Source organism: Ranitomeya imitator, chromosome 1, assembly GCF_032444005.1.
Source record: "Ranitomeya imitator isolate aRanImi1 chromosome 1, aRanImi1.pri, whole genome shotgun sequence".
In the NCBI taxonomy this organism is placed as follows: domain Eukaryota; kingdom Metazoa; phylum Chordata; class Amphibia; order Anura; family Dendrobatidae; genus Ranitomeya; species Ranitomeya imitator.
The window spans coordinates 849,563,919-849,584,184 of NC_091282.1; the positions used below are offsets into that span (position 1 = coordinate 849,563,919).

At 48.0% G+C, this 20,266-nt stretch overlaps 1 protein-coding gene across 1 annotated transcript in view; it reads right to left on the bottom strand.

Moving 5' to 3' along the window:
- The window catches only part of YJU2 (YJU2 splicing factor homolog), a 45,322-nt gene that overhangs the window by 10,510 nt on the left and 14,546 nt on the right, over positions 1-20,266 (bottom strand). The window contains exons 5-7 of the mRNA XM_069741402.1: positions 9,691-9,872; positions 9,496-9,616; positions 6,256-6,523 (exon numbers count right to left, since the gene is read on the bottom strand). Of these exons, the coding sequence (XP_069597503.1) occupies positions 6,256-6,523; positions 9,496-9,616; positions 9,691-9,872 (571 nt within the window). The remainder of the gene's footprint in view (positions 1-6,255; positions 6,524-9,495; positions 9,617-9,690; positions 9,873-20,266) is intronic.

Genomic DNA, 20,266 nt, shown 5'->3' on the forward strand with positions numbered 1-20,266 from the left:
GTCCCCCAATGAGTGGCTCAGAGAAAAAGATTTTACGCTGAGTACACAAAAATCCCTGTTTCTCCTTCGCCTCACTGGGGAACACAGGTCCATGGGATGTCCCAAAGCAGTCCCTGGGTGGGAAAACAACAGAAAACATCAGGCTTCACGTAACAACTGCCTAGATGTGCGCCACCGCAGCCAGCAGAATTCTTCTGCCCAGCCCCGCATCAGCCAAAGCTTGGGTATGAACATTATTGTGCTTCGAGAAAGTATGTAGGCTGGACCAAGTCGCGGCTTTACAGACCTGCTCTGCCGATGCCTGATGCCCAATGGCCCAGGAATAACCCACAGACCGAGTGGAGTGCACTCTGATCCCCGCTGGGATAGGCTTACCTCTGATGCGGTAGGACTCCTGAATGGTGGAACGAGTCCACCTAGCTATCATGGCCTTTGAAGCGGCTAGGCCCTTCCTGTGCCCCTCTGGAAACACGAACAAAGAATCCGACCTTCGGAAGGATGCCGTCCTCGATACGTACCTTCTCAGAGCTCTGACTACATCCAGAGCATGGAGAGCCCTTTCCACCCTGTGGACTGGAGTCAAACAAAATGAAGGAAGAACAATGTCCTCATTTAGGTGGAAGGATGAGACAACCTTGGGCAAAAAGGATGGGGATGGCCTGAGGACAACCTTGTCCTGATGGAAAATAAGGTAAGGTGCCGAGGACAGAGGACACAGCTGCCAGCTCCAAAACCCGCTGATTGATGTGACTGCCACAAGAAAAGCAACTTTCCAGGACAGAAAGGTGAGTGAAATGTCCTGAAGCAGTTCAAAAAGAGCATCCAGCAAGACTCCCAGGACCAAGTTAAGGTCCCAAGGGTTTAAAGGCATGTAATGGGGGGGAAGCACATCCGTAACCCCCTGAATGAACGTCTTCACCTGAGGTTTTGTAGCAATCCTACGTTGGAATAAGACAAATAAGGTAGATATCTGGCCCTTGAGCGAGCTGAGCGCCAGGCCTGAGTCTATACCGGTCTGTAGGAACTCTAAAATGGTGGGAATAGAGAAGACGAGGGGGAGACGTCCTCGAGCTTTGCACTAAGCAAAAAAGGTCTTCCAGGTACAGTGATAAATGTGTATCGACGCAGGCTTACAAGCACTGTTCATTCTGGACACGGCCTGTTGTGAAAAACCAGCCTGGGTCAGAATCCTGGATTCAACGGCCAAGCTGTTAAACACAGGGCTGGTGAGTTCTGGTGGTAAGTCAGCCCCTGGGAGAGCAGATCTGGACGATCCAGCAGTCGCCAGGGTACGTCAACGACGAGGCGCACCAACTCTGCGAACCACACCCGGCGCGGCCAATCCAGAGCGACCAGGATGACTGGAACCCCTTCCGCTTTGATCTTTCTGATGACTCTGTGAAGAAGTGGCAGCGGGGGAAAAATGTACGGAAGACGGCACCGTCACCACAAAAGAAGCAGAGCATCCACTCCTATGGCTCGAGGATATCACGACTGAGCTATGAACCTGGAGACTTTGACGTTCAGTCTGGATGCCATCAGATCCATATCCGGGGGTCTCCCAGCGAAGACAGATCTGTTGGAAAACATGCAGATGAAGTTCCCACTCCCGCGAGGTGAGACCCTGGCGGCTGAGGAAGTCTGCTGCCCAGTTTTCCACGCCTGGTATGTGCACTGCTGAGATTACCGAGTGGTTACTCTCTGCCCATCGAAGGATGTGAGATAGCCCGCACATGGCCACCCTACTGCGGGTACCCCCTTGTTGGTTGATGTATGCCACAGCTGTGGCGTTGTCTGATTGAATTTGGATGGGGTGACCTGCTAGGAGATAATAAAACTGCAGTAGTGCTAGCCATATCGCTCGGATAAGTTTCGATTCCTGAGATGACCAGCGGCACTGAGCGGTGTGGTGAGGAAAAACTGCTCCCCAGCCTAGAAGACTGGCATCGATAGTCACCACAAGCCATTGAATCGGGAGAAAGGACTTTCCTTGGTTGAGGGAAGAACTCAATGCCCACCATCTGAGAGTCTGCCTGACGTGGAGGGATAGGCGTCACCGGCAGTCGAGGGAGAACGGGTTCCTGCCCCAAGCTGCTAGAAGAGCATGCTGTAGGGGACGGAGGTGCATATGTGCGAAAGGAACCGCTTCCATTGCTGCCACCATTTTGCCCAGTACCCTCATTGCAAAGCATATGGAATGAGGGGATGACTGAGAAAGTGCGCAGGCTCCTTGCTGAAGGGATAGGACCTTGTCTTGACGGAGACTCACCAACCCTCGGGAAGAGTCCAGGGTCATGCCTAGAAAGGATATCTGCTGGGCTGGAACGGGGGAAGACTTGGCTAAGATTATCAGCCAACCCAGACGAGAGAGAGTATCGCAAGTGATACGAACGGACTCCGCGCAATCGTGGAAAGAAGGTCCCTTGACTAGGAGGTCATCCAGATAGGGTAGGACGACCATACCCCGAGAGTGCAAGATGGACATGACGGCCGCCATGACCTTTGTGAACACCCTAGGAGTGGTAGCAAGACGGAAGGGCAAGGCCGTGAATTGAAAATGTTGTTCGTGAATGGCGAAACGCAGGAGCTTTTGGTGGTGGGGAAGGGGGAAGGGGAACAAAAAAAAAATCAAAAAAAAAAAAATCAAAAAAAAAAAAAAAAAAAAAAAAAAAAAAAAATCGGGATGTGCAGGTAAGCATCCCAAATATCGCTGGATGCTAGAAACTCTCCTTTTTCTACTGAGGTAATGACCTAATGCAGAGACTCCATGCAGAAATGACAGACCTTGACAAACCTGTTTAGAAGTTTGAGGTCTAGTATGGGTTTCACTTTTCCATCCTTTTTTGGAACAACGAATAGGTTGGAGGAGAAACCCTCGAACCTTTCGTTTTCCGGAACAATGACTCGATCGCAGCGCAAAATGTGAATATGGCTCGGGAAAGAGCTTTTACCCTTGCCCTTGATGCTGGAAGTCGGGAAGGAAAGAAACGAGTTGGGGGACGTGAAGAAAATTCGATTTTGTATCCGGAAGACACCAGGTCTCCGACCCATTCGTCGTGAACGACAGAGCCAGACCTGGTGAAACAGGAGTAGGAGACAGTCTACCCTGCTGGTGTCGACGGGATAACCCCTTGAGTCATGGAGCGGAAAATCTCTAGGACCTATATCCCTTAGATCCAGACTGGTTGGGCCGGTTCGTCCATTGCCAATTGGACCTATAGGATGCCTAGGTTACTGTTTGTGCGAGGAGAGGGACCTGATCCTGAAGAGGTAGTAGTAGTGGACCAACCCGGATAGGTGCGAAAGGATCGGAAACGGATTTGTTGATGCCGAAAAGGACGCCTAAGCCTCTGCTGGAGAAGAAATTTGCTCATTCCCCCCATAGCATACAAGATAAGCTGATCCAGCTTCTCTTCAAACAAACGCCCACTCTGGAAAGGAAGAGATGTCAGAGACTTTTTTGACGCAGAATCCGCTTTCCATTCTCTGAGCCATAAAGACCTTCTGATGGTGATGTCAATTGCCGCTGACAGAGCAGCACAGTTAGCCACAAAGAAGCGTGTACCAGATAATCTCCTGCCTGAGAAATCTGGCTAGCCAGCTGCACTGCCTCCGGAGGAGGATTACTGATCTTAATGGAATTAGCCAAGGTCTCCGACCAGGAAACCATTGCTTTAGCTACCCACGCTGCAAGCAAAGGAAGGATATAGAGAAGCACCTGAGGCCTCAGACAGAGTGAGCCAAATTTTCTATCTGGCGGTCTCTGGGGTTTTTAATAGATGATCCGTCCGGCAGGGATAGAAGGGTTTTGGATGCGAGGCGAGAGACTGGCGGGTCTACTACAGGGTACCCAGGCCAATCTTTTCTCAGATCCACCGAGAAAGGGTACTTCACCTCAAGCGGTTTTTGACCTGTAAAACGCTTATCCGGTCGTTCCCTGTGCCGATTAACTATATCCCGAAACTCCGGGTGAATGGCGAATGTTCTATGAGGACGCTTAGCTTTATTGAGGCACAGAGCCGGAGTCTTCATCAATCTGCAGAGTCTGGTTGACGGCCTCAATCAGAGAATTAACCATCCTCTGAAAGTCTGGTGAATCCGAATCTAAGGAGACGTCTGATTCATACTCAGAATCGAGTTCGCCATCAACGTCAGGAGAGGGAGAACGAGAAACGGAGCTCACGGATGCCAGGGTACGTCATTGTACGGGAGACGCCTGTACGTTTCTAGACTGTGTGCGGCGACTGCTAGCCGACTGTTCCCATGTAGGGGAGGGTCCCTCTGCGTCAGACATGCGAACGCCACAATCACCAGAAAGAACACTGAAGGATTCAAGCACTTTGGCAAGAGAGAGAGGTCATAGATTGCGACAGACTAAACCCACTCAGGGGGACTAAGGACACTGGGGTCAGTGTCAGCATGGGGCTCCTGAGCGCATTTGGGGTCACAGGCTTTGGAGAGCGGCGAACTCTGAGCTTTTGGAAACGCAGACTGGCAGGGGTTACATGAAGTGAAAAAGACTAAGGTTTATGGGACTTTTTAGGTACCCGAGGCTGGGACATGATGTACTCCTATGTGCTCTCTTAATAAGGGTTCCCACAGAGGATAGGATACTGAAAAAGAGAGAGAGCCATTAGCAGCGCTACTTACCCAGGCCCTGTGTCCCAGCCACGAGTATCACGTTCCGCGTCACTATCCAGGAAAGCAGGAGGCTTCCAGAGCACCCGGAGGCCCTGTTAGCGTGCGACAGTGTGCAGGAAGATGGCCGCCGAGATTATTTTGGCGCCTCTCGATCAGAAGGAGAAGCGCTGAAAAAAGTGGGCGGAGCCGCCGGATCACGTCATAGCGGAGGGAGGAGCTTCGGCTGCAGACTGTACAAGGCCAAAGCCAGGGACTACATTTTTACCTAGGCCCAAAAAATGGAAAAACGCTACCCCTGCCAGAAAAAGTCTGCTGCCTGTGCCCGGACTGCTCAGAGCCCCCCTCCTTCTCAGCGCTTACCCGGAGAGGCTGGAGATGTCCTTCGGATGATGCTGCAGGTACCTCCGCTGTATGCAAGTACCTCCACTGTGCAGCTGCTGTCGATGGTGATTTTTGGACGGTGCAGGGATAAAGGGGTAAAAACCCTCAATCCACTTTCCCTTTTATAGGAGATGGAGAGGGACCGTCCGCCTTCTTGCTTCATCTGCTAAACAGTGGTGGAGCAGTGGGGGCTGCACGGACGCCAAAACGGAGGGTGCCTCTGTACATCCACGGAGTTCATGCCCCCGGGTGGACAGGGCTGATTGTACGGCATTAGGCCTGGCTGCAGAAGAGGATACATGGAGGCAACACTCCTTGTGCTCGTGTGCTGAAGGTGCGGGGAGATCGGTACCCTTTAAGGGACCCGTCGCCCCTAAAAATCAGCCCAGGCATGGCATCCCACGTCGCAAGAGAGGATACATGGAGGCGACACTCCACATGCTCGCCTGTTGGTTTGGGGAGATCGGAGCCTTGAAAGGATCCGTCGCCCCTTCATCCAGGTAAAAAAAAATCTTAAAAATTGAAAATTAAAATAACAGAGTTTTTGGTCTGAAGACAAGACCCGTGTGTCTCCTAGGGACACTAAGCATGAACTGGTTCTCTGAGAGCCAGCAAGAGGGTGTATACTGCAGAGGAGGAGCTAACTTTCTTTGTATTAAAGGGAACCTGTCACCACCAAAATCAAAGGTGAGCTAAGCCCACCAGCATCAGGGGCTTATCTACAACATTCTGGAATGCTGCAGATAAGCCCCCGATGTATCCTGAAAGATGAGAAAGAGGTTAGATTATACTCACCCAGGGGCGGTCCCGGTACGGTTCTGGTCTGATGGGCGTCGCGGTCCGGTCCGGGGCCTCCTATCTTCTTACGATGACGTCCTCTACTTGTATTCACTCTGCCGCTCCGACGCAGGCGTACCAGAACCGTACCGTGACCGCCCCTGGGTGAGTATAATCTAACTTATTTTACTCATCTTTCAGGATACATCGGGAGCTTACCTACAGCATTACAGAATTTTGGGGGTGACCGGTTCCCTTTAACTTAGTGTCAGCATCCTAGTGGTAGCAGAATACACAGATGGTCCTGTGTCCCTCAATGAGGAGAAGGAGAAAGTAATATTTATTTGTTATAACCAGAAAACCTGCTCTCCTAGCAGCAGAGGAAGATTGGATACCCTTAATATACCAGATAAAACAGCACAGGGATAACAACATGACGTGGATCAAGACAGTTACCTGTGCTATGAGATGCCTTTTCACATTTATTCTTCATATCTGTGCACTGAGGGACATTAGTCTGGATGAACTCTGCTTTTTTCACCTTAACGGAGTCAGTTTTCTTTGTAGTCATAAGTGGATCTTGGCTAACACTGGCCAATGAATCAGCACTTGTTTCAGGAACTTTTCTCTTTCTTACAAGTCCAGAAAGTTGATTATGGCTCCTAGGTTTACAGAAATCAGTACCTAGTTTTTCACCACAGTGCTTCTTGTTGGGATAGGAAATCTACAGTAAACAGCACAAATGGTATATGTAAAGCAAAAAACTATATAAAACACATGTAACCTGCATCTCACAAAAGAGACCGCATTATACAGGGTTTCCAGCAACAAAGCATTTGGGAATATACATTTAAAAGGGGTATCCTACCCCAATATGTAGTAGGTGTAATAATAATAATATTAGAATATACCTCCAATGAGAAATGTAGTATAGTTATTCTGATAAGCTATGTTGCTTACCCCATGGGCAGGGCATTGCGATAGCTTACATATCCATGGTTACGACCACTAACTGGCACTATGAGATAGCTACCATGGATACCTAAGATAACCCCATGTGCAGGACACTCCGGTATCAGAAGAACTTTACAATATTTCTAATTGGAGGTATTTGTGAACATTATTACTACTACACCTACTACATATTGTGATAGGATCTTGGAAATGGAAATACCCCTTTAGCTTAGTCTTGAATATACACATTTACTTGACTGCATCCATTTCTCCTACAGACTTTAATGGAGCGCGACAGATAGCCTTTTAACCTATTAAATGGGACAGTCACATCTGACATGCACTCCCATCTGTTGGCAGCAGGACAAAAAAAAAGTGTCAAGCAAATCAATATACAGTTTGGTAATGAAGATTAAAGCAAGCCTGCCAGCAGTATTTTGCTATGTAAACTACAGACACTGTCAGGTTGCCGCTGTTATACTGATTAAAATTATGCCAGGGGTGAAGAAATCCGTATTATAAGTTATAAGTGTAAAGAAGTTTTCAGTTAATGAGATGCTTGTGGTCCAGGGCAGGACTGTGGGCAGTGTCTTATCTTAGCGCTCTAGGCCAGAGAAACCAAGAAGAGACCAGCCCACAAACCGCCCCGCAGCACAGTCTGTCTCTATGATGAGGAACAAGTTTGTGCTTCCGGGTGTCCTGTGGGCCGGTCTCTTCTTGGTTTCTCTGGCCTAGAACACTAAGATAAGACTCTGTCCACAGTCCTGCCCCGGAGCAAGGGCGTATCATTAACTCAATACGTCTATCACTGATTACACAAGAACTACAAGACGGATTTCTTCACCCCAGGTATCAATTTAATCAGCATAACAGCGGCAACATGACAATGCCTGTAGTTTTCTGAGCAAAATCCTGCTGACAGGTTCACTCTAAGCACACTTTATGTTTTATTTATATCTCTACTCTTTCTATGCTTAGTGGTCCAGTTGGTGGTCTTCGTGATTGCCAGCTTTTCCTGCATACACTGAAGCATTGAAGCCTAACATTAAGTGAAACTGCCTAATGAGCTGTAGGAGGCCTTTTTTAGTGGGACAACTTAAACTTTCCTAAAGGTGTTATCCACTACTTGGGCAACCCTTCTCAATCTATATATTTTCCCCAGTAAAAAAATGACATCTATACTCCACTCTGGTGCGCACACGGATTCAGGGCTGTCAGCAATGGCTCTCCTGGGGCTCGTGTGATATTCTTATGTCATGCAATCCCTGTGGCCAATCAGTGCTGGCTTCACTCTCCCTTTCTTCTGACAAATCAGACATCAGGCACAAGTGAGCGCTGCAGCTGCTCTCAGTACCTCCAGATTATGGTTATGTCTAAAGGAGGGGAGCGCGAAACCAACAAGCCCTGTGAGAGTCAGTGCCGACACTACGACAACGGCACTGGAGGCTAGTGTATGTGTGTTTATTTTACGGAGGGAAACAAAGGGATTAAGAAGGGGTTGTCTGAATAATGGATAAGCCCTTTAAGGCTGCACTCTAGGCTACATATACATTAGTGTTATATTTAATATAAATTTTAATATAATGGAGAAAATGAAAAAAAAAAACATACATTTTTTCTGCATTCCAAAATCATCATAAGTATGATTATACCTTTAGGATATTTGCAGAAAATATTTTCGCACTAAAAACGCATCTCGTGTTGTTAGGGAAAATGCTGAGTAAAATAGTAAAATATACACGGTTTTGACACGTTTCTTTCCCCTTTCATTTGAGTAGGCGAAAAACACTGAAAAAACATAAGAATGACGGAAATGCTAGAGTTTTGAAACGGCTTCTAATTTGCAAGGAAAAAATAAAGTGTGTATGAGATATAGAAAATCAGCAGTATTTTGGTGCAGAAATTTCTACAGAAAATACTTAACTTGTGCACAGATCCTTATTCTTAAGAGAGTTTGTTTTGGTTTTGCTTTTAGCACTGATCTTGTGATATGAATGACCTGGCAGCATGAATCTCTCGGTCAGTTTGATTACGGCCAAATCAAACTTGCATTGTTTTCATTTATTATTTGTGCTCACTCAGACATCAGTGATTTTCCATCAGTATTTGTATGCCAAAGCCAGAACAGGTGACAATCTTTCTTTATAGTTTTCCTCTATGTTACACACCTGGTTTTGGCATACAAACACGGTTGAAAAATCTGCATGTCTCAACGAGCCCTTTGAGACCTGTGACAGCTATTTGTTCATCAATGAAACGGACGTTTTTATCGATACCATCTTTGGGTACATATGACATTGACATTTATGCTTTTATTTGCACATTTTTATTGAGACAAGACGACTTAAAAAAAAAATTATTTTGCCTTTCAATTTTATTTTTATCTTTCCATTGTTGTTTACTGTGCTGATTTAATTAATTTTACTGATGTGACAACATTTGTTTTTTTCTTTCCTTTATTTAAAAGTGTAGTGATTAAAATTGATGTCTTGCTTTGTCTATATTTTTAAAATCTGGGCTTCTACTGATAAAGAGACCTTCAGCAGTAGTGACATACTGTGTGTATACTGTTCGCAGCGGGGTAATGCAACTACTAGTGAGCTGACTGTGCTATTCCACACCGGCAGACGCCAGCACCGCAAGCAGCTGGTGTCATCAATAGAAAAATACTGGACAACCCCTTTAAGTGTCTAAAATTATCCTAAAGGAAAAGACATGCAGTGTTACAATTCTGTTAGTCACCTTAGTCAGGACATCAGTTGGTTTCATGTCCATGGCCCCCCTGGGTATGTCAGGGGTCATTTCTTCTTCTGAGTCAGAGTCTGAGACTTGTCGCCTCTTTTGCGCCTCAGCCAACATTTCCCTAGGGATAACAATGTTATATCAGAATACAGTTCTGAATGAACACACATGCACACTAAATGTAGAGTCAAGTACCTAATCTGATTCTCATCTTCCTCCTCCTCTCTCTTCCTCATTTCTTCTTCTGTTTCTCTGTAGACCCCTAGCATAGACTCAAAATCCACATTGGCCTGACGCTGGTTCAGCTCCTTCAATTCTTGTAAATTCTCCAAGATATCCATTTCCATTTTAGAGTCCTTTGTCCTATTTTCAAGAACCTAAAAAAAGTGAGGCAATTCCAAAGTACAGGAAATAAGAAGACGTTAGACCTGGTACTAAACATGATTACAATGGATGAAAGCTGCCTATAGCAGGGAGATGTATGTATATATGCTGCAGAGCAGTGTGTGTCTACATGGGTAAGCAGCAAAGCAGTGTGTGTAAATTTACTAAGTAATGAGCAGTGCCTACTGTGCCGGAGAGCGGTGTATATATACTGTCTGTGCAGCAGGGCTTATTGTGCCTACTGTGCCGGAGAGCGGTGTATATATACTGTCTGTACACCAGGGCTTATTGTGCCTACTGTGCCGGAGAGCGGTGTATATATATACTGTCTGTACAGCAGGGCTTATTGTGCCTACTGTGCTGGAGAGCGGTGTATATATACTGTCTGTACAGCAGGGCTTATTGTGCCTACTGTGCTGGAGAGTGGTGTATATATACTGTCTGTACACCAGGGCTTATTGTGCCTACTGTGCCGGAGAGCGGTGTGTATATATACTGTCTGTACAGCAGGGCTTATTGTGCCTACTGTGCTGGAGAGTGGTGTATATATACTGTCTGTACACCAGGGCTTATTGTGCCTACTGTGCCGGAGAGCGGTGTATATATACTGTCTGTACACCAGGGCTTATTGTGCCTACTGTGCCGGAGAGCGGTGTATATATACTGTCTGTGCAGCAGGGCTTATTGTGCCTACTGTGCCGGAGAGCGGTGTATATATACTGTCTGTGCACCAGGGCTTATTGTGCCTACTGTGCCGGAGAGCGGTGTATATATACTGTCTGTGCACCAGGGCTTATTGTGCCTACTGTGCCGTAGAGTGGTGTATATATACTGTCTGTGCAGCAGGGCTTATTGTGCCTACTGTGCTGGAGAGCGGTGTATATATACTGTCTGTACACCAGGGCTTATTGTGCCTACTGTGCCGGAGAGCGGTGTATATATACTGTCTGTACACCAGGGCTTATTGTGCCTACTGTGCTGGAGAGCGGTGTATATATACTGTCTGTACACCAGGGCTTATTGTGCCTACTGTGCCGGAGAGCGGTGTATATATACTGTCTGTACACCAGGGCTTATTGTGCCTACTGTGCCGGAGAGCGGTGTATATATACTGTCTGTACACCAGGGCTTATTGTGCCTACTGTGCCGGAGAGCGGTGTGTATATATACTGTCTGTGCAGCAGGGCTTATTGTGCCTACTGTGCCGTAGAGCGGTGTATATATACTGTCTGTGCAGCAGGGCTTATTGTGCCTACTGTGCTGGAGAGCGGTGTATATATACTGTCTGTGCAGCAGGGCTTATTGTGCCTACTGTGCTGGAGAGTGGTGTATATATACTGTCTGTACACCAGGGCTTATTGTGCCTACTGTGCCGGAGAGCGGTGTATATATACTGTCTGTACACCAGGGCTTATTGTGCCTACTGTGCCGGAGAGCGGTGTATATATACTGTCTGTGCAGCAGGGCTTATTGTGCCTACTGTGCTGGAGAGTGGTGTATATATACTGTCTGTACACCAGGGCTTATTGTGCCTACTGTGCTGGAGAGTGGTGTATATATACTGTCTGTGCAGCAGGGCTTATTGTGCCTACTGTGCTGGAGAGTGGTGTATATATACTGTCTGTACACCAGGGCTTATTGTGCCTACTGTGCCGGAGAGCGGTGTATATATACTGTCTGTACACCAGGGCTTATTGTGCCTACTGTGCCGGAGAGCGGTGTATATATACTGTCTGTGCAGCAGGGCTTATTGTGCCTACTGTGCTGGAGAGTGGTGTATATATACTGTCTGTACACCAGGGCTTATTGTGCCTACTGTGCCGGAGAGCGGTGTATATATACTGTCTGTACACCAGGGCTTATTGTGCCTACTGTGCCGGAGAGCGGTGTATATATACTGTCTGTGCAGCAGGGCTTATTGTGCCTACTGTGCTGGAGAGTGGTGTATATATACTGTCTGTACACCAGGGCTTATTGTGCCTACTGTGCTGGAGAGTGGTGTATATATACTGTCTGTACACCAGGGCTTATTGTGCCTACTGTGCCGGAGAGCGGTGTATATATACTGTCTGTACACCAGGGCTTATTGTGCCTACTGTGCCGGAGAGCGGTGTATATATACTGTCTGTGCAGCAGGGCTTATTGTGCCTACTGTGCTGGAGAGTGGTGTATATATACTGTCTGTACACCAGGGCTTATTGTGCCTACTGTGCCGGAGAGCGGTGTATATATACTGTCTGTACACCAGGGCTTATTGTGCCTACTGTGCCGGAGAGCGGTGTATATATACTGTCTGTGCAGCAGGGCTTATTGTGCCTACTGTGCCGGAGAGCGGTGTATATATACTGTCTGTGCACCAGGGCTTATTGTGCCTACTGTGCCGGAGAGCGGTGTATATATACTGTCTGTGCACCAGGGCTTATTGTGCCTACTGTGCCGTAGAGTGGTGTATATATACTGTCTGTGCAGCAGGGCTTATTGTGCCTACTGTGCTGGAGAGTGGTGTATATATACTGTCTGTACACCAGGGCTTATTCTGCCTACTGTGCCGGAGAGCGGTGTATATATACTGTCTGTACACCAGGGCTTATTGTGCCTACTGTGCCGGAGAGCGGTGTGTATATATACTGTCTGTGCAGCAGGGCTTATTGTGCCTACTGTGCCGTAGAGCGGTGTATATATACTGTCTGTGCAGCAGGGCTTATTGTGCCTACTGTGCTGGAGAGTGGTGTATATATACTGTCTGTACACCAGGGCTTATTGTGCCTACTGTGCCGGAGAGCGGTGTATATATACTGTCTGTACACCAGGGCTTATTGTGCCTACTGTGCCGGAGAGCGGTGTATATATACTGTCTGTGCAGCAGGGCTTATTGTGCCTACTGTGCTGGAGAGTGGTGTATATATACTGTCTGTGCACCAGGGCTTATTGTGCCTACTGTGCTGGAGAGTGGTGTATATATACTGTCTGTGCAGCAGGGCTTATTGTGCCTACTGTGCTGGAGAGTGGTGTATATATACTGTCTGTACACCAGGGCTTATTGTGCCTACTGTGCTGGAGAGCGGTGTGTATATATACTGTCTGTACACCAGGGCTTATTGTGCCTACTGTGCCGGAGAGCGGTGTATATATACTGTCTATGCAGCAGGGCTTATTGTGCCTACTGTGCCGTAGAGTGGTGTATATATACTGTCTGTACACCAGGGCTTATTGTGCCTACTGTGCCGGAGAGCGGTGTATATATACTGTCTATGCAGCAGGGCTTATTGTGCCTACTGTGCTGGAGAGCGGTGTATATATACTGTCTGTACACCAGGGCTTATTGTGCCTACTGTGCCGGAGAGTGGTGTATATATACTGTCTATACACCAGGGCTTATTGTGCCTACTGTGCTGGAGAGCGGTGTATATATACTGTCTGTACACCAGGGCTTATTGTGCCTACTGTGCCGGAGAGCGGTGTATATATACTGTCGGTACACCAGGGCTTATTGTGCCTACTGTGCTGGAGAGCGGTGTGTATATATACTGTCTGTACACCAGGGTTTATTGTGCCTACTGTGCCGGAGAGCGGTGTATATATACTGTCTATGCAGCAGGGCTTATTGTGCCTACTGTGCTGGAGAGCGGTGTATATATACTGTCTGTACACCAGGGCTTATTGTGCCTACTGTGCCGGAGAGTGGTGTATATATACTGTCTGTACACCAGTGCTTATTGTGCCTACTGTGCCGGAGAGCGGTGTATATATACTGTCTGTACACCAGGGCTTATTGTGCCTACTGTGCCGGAGAGCGGTGTATATATACTGTCTGTACACCAGGGCTTATTGTGCCTACTGTGCTGGAGAGCGGTGTATATATACTGTCTGTACACCAGGGCTTATTGTGCCTACTGTGCTGGAGAGCGGTGTATATATACTGTCTGTACACCAGGGCTTATTGTGCCTACTGTGCTGGAGAGCGGTGTGTATATATACTGTCTGTGCAGCAGGGCTTATTGTGCCTACTGTGCCGGAGAGCGGTGTATATATACTGTCTGTGCAGCAGGGCTTATTGTGCCTACTGTGCCGGAGAGCGGTGTATATATACTGTCTGTACACCAAGGCTTATTGTGCCTACTGTGCTGGAGAGCGGTGTGTATATATACTGTCTGTGCAGCAGGGCTTATTGTGCCTACTGTGCCGTAGAGTGGTGTATATATACTGTCTGTACACCAGGGCTTATTGTGCCTACTGTGCCGGAGAGCGGTGTATATATACTGTCTGTACACCAAGGCTTATTGTGCCTACTGTGCTGGAGAGCGGTGTGTATATATACTGTCTGTACACCAGGGCTTATTGTGCCTACTGTGCCGGAGAGCGGTGTATATATACTGTCTATGCAGCAGGGCTTATTGTGCCTACTGTGCCGTAGAGTGGTGTATATATACTGTCTGTACACCAGGGCTTATTGTGCCTACTGTGCCGGAGAGCGGTGTATATATACTGTCTATGCAGCAGGGCTTATTGTGCCTACTGTGCTGGAGAGCGGTGTATATATACTGTCTGTACACCAGGGCTTATTGTGCCTACTGTGCCGGAGAGTGGTGTATATATACTGTCTATACACCAGGGCTTATTGTGCCTACTGTGCTGGAGAGCGGTGTATATATACTGTCTGTACACCAGGGCTTATTGTGCCTACTGTGCCGGAGAGCGGTGTATATATACTGTCGGTACACCAGGGATTATTGTGCCTACTGTGCTGGAGAGCGGTGTGTATATATACTGTCTGTACACCAGGGCTTATTGTGCCTACTGTGCCGGAGAGCGGTGTATATATACTGTCTATGCAGCAGGGCTTATTGTGCCTACTGTGCTGGAGAGCGGTGTATATATACTGTCTGTACACCAGGGCTTATTGTGCCTACTGTGCCGGAGAGTGGTGTATATATACTGTCTGTACACCAGGGCTTATTGTGCCTACTGTGCCGGAGAGCGGTGTATATATACTGTCTGTACACCAGGGCTTATTGTGCCTACTGTGCCGGAGAGCGGTGTATATATACTGTCTGTACACCAGGGCTTATTGTGCCTACTGTGCTGGAGAGCGGTGTGTATATATACTGTCTGTACACCAGGGCTTATTGTGCCTACTGTGCTGGAGAGCGGTGTGTATATATACTGTCTGTACACCAGGGCTTATTGTGCCTACTGTGCCGGAGAGCGGTGTATATATACTGTCTGTGCAGCAGGGCTTATTGTGCCTACTGTGCCGTAGAGTGGTGTATATATATTGTCTATACACCAGGGCTTATTGTGCCTACTGTGCCGGAGAGCGGTGTATATATACTGTCTGTACACCAGGGCTTATTGTGCCTACTGTGCTGGAGAGCGGTGTGTATATATACTGTCTGTGCAGCAGGGCTTATTGTGCCTACTGTGCCGTAGAGTGGTGTATATATACTGTCTGTGCAGCAGGGCTTATTGTGCCTACTGTGCCGGAGAGCGGTGTATATATACTGTCTGTGCAGCAGGGCTTATTGTGCCTACTGTGCTGGAGAGCAGTGTATATATACTGTCTGTGCAGCAGGGCTTATTGTGCCTACTGTGCCGTAGAGTGGTGTATATATACTGTCTGTGCAGCAGGGCTTATTGTGCCTACTGTGCTAGAGAGCGGTGTATATAAACTGTCTGTGCAGCAGGGCTTATTGTGCCTACTGTGCTGGAGAGCGGTGTGTACATACTGTCTGTACACCAGGGCTTATTGTGCCTACTGTGCCGGAGAGCGGTGTATATATACTGTCTGTGCACCAGGGCTTATTGTGCCTACTGTGCTGGAGAGCGGTGTGTATATATACTGTCTGTACACCAGGGCTTATTGTGCCTACTGTGCCGGAGAGCGGTGTATATATACTGTCTGTGCAGCAGGGCTTATTGTGCATACTGTGCTGGAGAGCGGTGTGTATATATACTGTCTGTACACCAGGGCTTATTGTGCCTAATGTGCCGTAGAGTGGTGTATATATACTGTCTGTACACCAGGGCTTATTGTGCCTACTGTGCCGGAGAGCGGTGTATATATACTGTCTGTGCAGCAGGGCTTATTGTGCCTACTGTGCCGGAGAGCGGTGTATATATACTGTCTGTGCAGCAGGGCTTATTGTGCCTACTGTGCCGGAGAGCGGTGTATATATACTGTCTGTGCAGCAGGGCTTATTGTGCCTACTGTGCCGTAGAGTGGTGTATATATACTGTTTGTACACCAAGGCTTATTGTGCCTACTGTGCTGGAGAGCGGTGTGTATATATACTCTCTGTGCAGCAGGGCTTATTGTGCCTACTGTGCCGTAGAGCGGTGTATATATACTGTCTGTACACCAGGGCTTATTGTGCCTACTGTGCCGTAGAGCGGTGTGTATATATACTGTCTGTACACCAGGGCTTATTGTGCCTACTGTGCCGGAGAGCGGTGTATATATACTGTCTATGCAGCAGGGCTTATTGTGCCTACTGTGCCGTAGAGTGGTGTATATATACTGTCTGTACACCAGGGCTTATTGTGCCTACTGTGCCGGAGAGCGGTGTATATATACTGTCTATGCAGCAGGGCTTATTGTGCCTACTGTGCCGTAGAGTGGTGTATATATACTGTCTGTACACCAGGGCTTATTGTGCCTACTGTGCCGGAGAGCGGTGTATATATACTGTCTGTGCACCAGGGCTTATTGTGCCTACTGTGCCGGAGAGTGGTGTATATATACTGTCTGTACACCAGGGCTTATTGTGCCTACTGTGCCGGAGAGCGGTGTATATATACTGTCTGTGCAGCAGGGCTTATTGTGCCTACTGTGCCGTAGAGTGGTGTATATATACTGTCTGTACACCAGGGCTTATTGTGCCTACTGTGCCGGAGAGCGGTGTATATATACTGTCTGTGCAGCAGGGCTTATTGTGCATACTGTGCTGGAGAGCGGTGTGTATATATACTGTCTGTACACCAGGGCTTATTGTGCCTAATGTGCCGTAGAGTGGTGTATATATACTGTCTGTACACCAGGGCTTATTGTGCCTACTGTGCCGGAGAGCGGTGTATATATACTGTCTGTGCAGCAGGGCTTATTGTGCCTACTGTGCCGGAGAGCGGTGTATATATACTGTCTGTGCAGCAGGGCTTATTGTGCCTACTGTGCCGGAGAGCGGTGTATATATACTGTCTGTGCACCAGGGCTTATTGTGCCTACTGTGCCGGAGAGCGGTGTATATATACTGTCTGTGCAGCAGGGCTTATTGTGCCTACTGTGCCGTAGAGTGGTGTATATATACTGTCTGTACACCAAGGCTTATTGTGCCTACTGTGCTGGAGAGCGGTGTGTATATATACTGTCTGTGCAGCAGGGCTTATTGTGCCTACTGTGCCGTAGAGTGGTGTATATATACTGTCTGTACACCAGGGCTTATTGTGCCTACTGTGCCGGAGAGCGGTGTATATATACTGTCTATGCAGCAGGGCTTATTGTGCCTACTGTGCTGGAGAGCGGTGTATATATACTGTCTGTACACCAGGGCTTATTGTGCCTACTGTGCCGGAGAGCGGTGTATATATACTGTCTGTACACCAGGGCTTATTGTGCCTACTGTGCCGGAGAGCGGTGTATATATACTGTCTGTACACCAGGGCTTATTGTGCCTACTGTGCCGGAGAGCGGTGTATATATACTGTCTGTGCAGCAGGGCTTATTGTGCCTACTGTGCCGGAGAGCGGTGTATATATACTGTCTGTGCAGCAGGGCTTATTGTGCCTACTGTGCCGGAGAGCGGTGTATATATACTGTCTGTGCACCAGGGCTTATTGTGCCTACTGTGCCGGAGAGCGGTGTATATATACTGTCTGTGCAGCAGGGCTTATTGTGCCTACTGTGCCGGAGAGCGGTGTATATATACTGTCTGTGCACCAGGGCTTATTGTGCCTACTGTGCTGGAGAGCGGTGTGTACATACTGTCTGTACACCAGGGCTTATTGTGCCTACTGTGCCGGAGAGCGGTGTATATATACTGTCTGTGCAGCAGGTCTTATTGTGCCTACTGTGCCGTAGAGTGGTGTATATATACTGTCTGTACACCAGGGCTTATTGTGCCTACTGTGCTGGAGAGCGGTGTGTATATATACTGTCTGTGCAGCAGGGCTTATTGTGCATACTGTGCTGGAGAGCGGTGTGTATATATACTGTCTGTACACCAGGGCTTATTGTGCCTACTGTGCCGGAGAGCGGTGTATATATACTGTCTGTGCAGCAGGGCTTATTGTGCCTACTGTGCCGTAGAGTGGTGTATATATACTGTCTGTACACCAGGGCTTATTGTGCCTACTGTGCCGGAGAGCGGTGTATATATATTGTCTATGCAGCAGGGCTTATTGTGCCTACTGTGCTGGAGAGCGGTGTGTATATATACTGTCTGTACACCAGGGCTTATTGTGCCTACTGTGCCGGAGAGTGGTGTATATATACTGTCTATACACCAGGGCTTATTGTGCCTACTGTGCTGGAGAGCGGTGTATATATACTGTCTGTACACCAGGGCTTATTGTGCCTACTGTGCTGGAGAGCGGTGTGTATATATACTGTCTGTACACCAGGGCTTATTGTGCCTACTGTGCCGGAGAGCGGTGTATATATACTGTCTATGCAGCAGGGCTTATTGTGCCTACTGTGCTGGAGAGCGGTGTATATATACTGTCTGTACACCAGGGCTTATTGTGCCTACTGTGCTGGAGAGCGGTGTATATATACTGTCTGTACACCAGGGCTTATTGTGCCTACTGTGCTGGAGAGCGGTGTATATATACTGTCTGTGCACCAGGGCTTATTGTGCCTACTGTGCCGGAGAGCGGTGTATATATACTGTCTGTGCACCAGGGCTTATTGTGCCTACTGTGCTGGAGAGCGGTGTGTACATACTGTCTGTACACCAGGGCTTATTGTGCCTACTGTGCCGGAGAGCGGTGTATATATACTGTCTGTGCAGCAGGGCTTATTGTGCCTACTGTGCCGTAGAGTGGTGTATATATACTGTCTGTACACCAGGGCTTATTGTGCCTACTGTGCTGGAGAGCGGTGTGTATATATACTGTCTGTGCAGCAGGGCTTATTGTGCATACTGTGCTGGAGAGCGGTGTGTATATATACTGTCTGTACACCAGGGCTTATTGTGCCTACTGTGCCGTAGAGTGGTGTATATATACTGTCTGTGCAGCAGGGCTTATTGTGCCTACTGTGCTGGAGAGCGGTGTGTATATATACTGTCTGTGCAGCAGGGCTTATTGTGCATACTGTGCTGGAGAGCGGTGTGTATATATACTGTCTGTACACCAGGGCTTATTGTGCCTACTGTGCCGGAGAGTGGTGTATATATACTGTCTGTGCAGCAGGGCTTATTGTGCCTACTGTGCCGGAGAGCGGTGTATATATACTGTCTGTACACCAGGGCTTATTGTGCCTACTGTGCCGGAGAGCGGTGTATATATACTGTCTGTACACCAGGGCTTATTGTGCCTACTGTGCCGGAGAGCGGTGTATATATACTGTCTGTGCAGCAGGGCTTATTGTGCCTACTGTGCCGGAGAGCGGTGTATATATACTGTCTGTGCACCAGGGCTTATTGTGCCTACTGTGCCGGAGAGCGGTGTATATATACTGTCTGTGCAGCAGGGCTTATTGTGCCTACTGTGCCGGAGAGCGGTGTATATATACTGTCTGTGCACCAGGGCTTATTGTGCCTACTGTGCTGGAGAGCGGTGTGTACATACTGTCTGTACACCAGGGCTTATTGTGCCTACTGTGCCGGAGAGCGGTGTATATATACTGTCTGTGCAGCAGGGCTTATTGTGCCTACTGTGCCGTAGAGTGGTGTATATATACTGTCTGTACACCAGGGCTTATTGTGCCTACTGTGCTGGAGAGCGGTGTGTATATATACTGTCTGTGCAGCAGGGCTTATTGTGCATACTGTGCTGGAGAGCGGTGTATATATACTGTCTGTACACCAGGGCTTATTGTGCCTACTGTGCCGGAGAGCGGTGTATATATACTGTCTGTGCAGCAGGGCTTATTGTGCCTACTGTGCCGGAGAGCGGTGTATATATACTGTCTGTGCAGCAGGGCTTATTGTGCCTACTGTGCCGGAGAGCGGTGTATATATACTGTCTGTGCACCAGGGCTTATTGTGCCTACTGTGCCGGAGAGTGGTGTATATATACTGTCTGTACACCAAGGCTTATTGTGCCTACTGTGCCGGAGAGCGGTGTATATATACTGTCTGTGCAGCAGGGCTTATTGTGCCTACTGTGCCGTAGAGTGGTGTATATATACTGTCTGTACACCAAGGCTTATTGTGCCTACTGTGCTGGA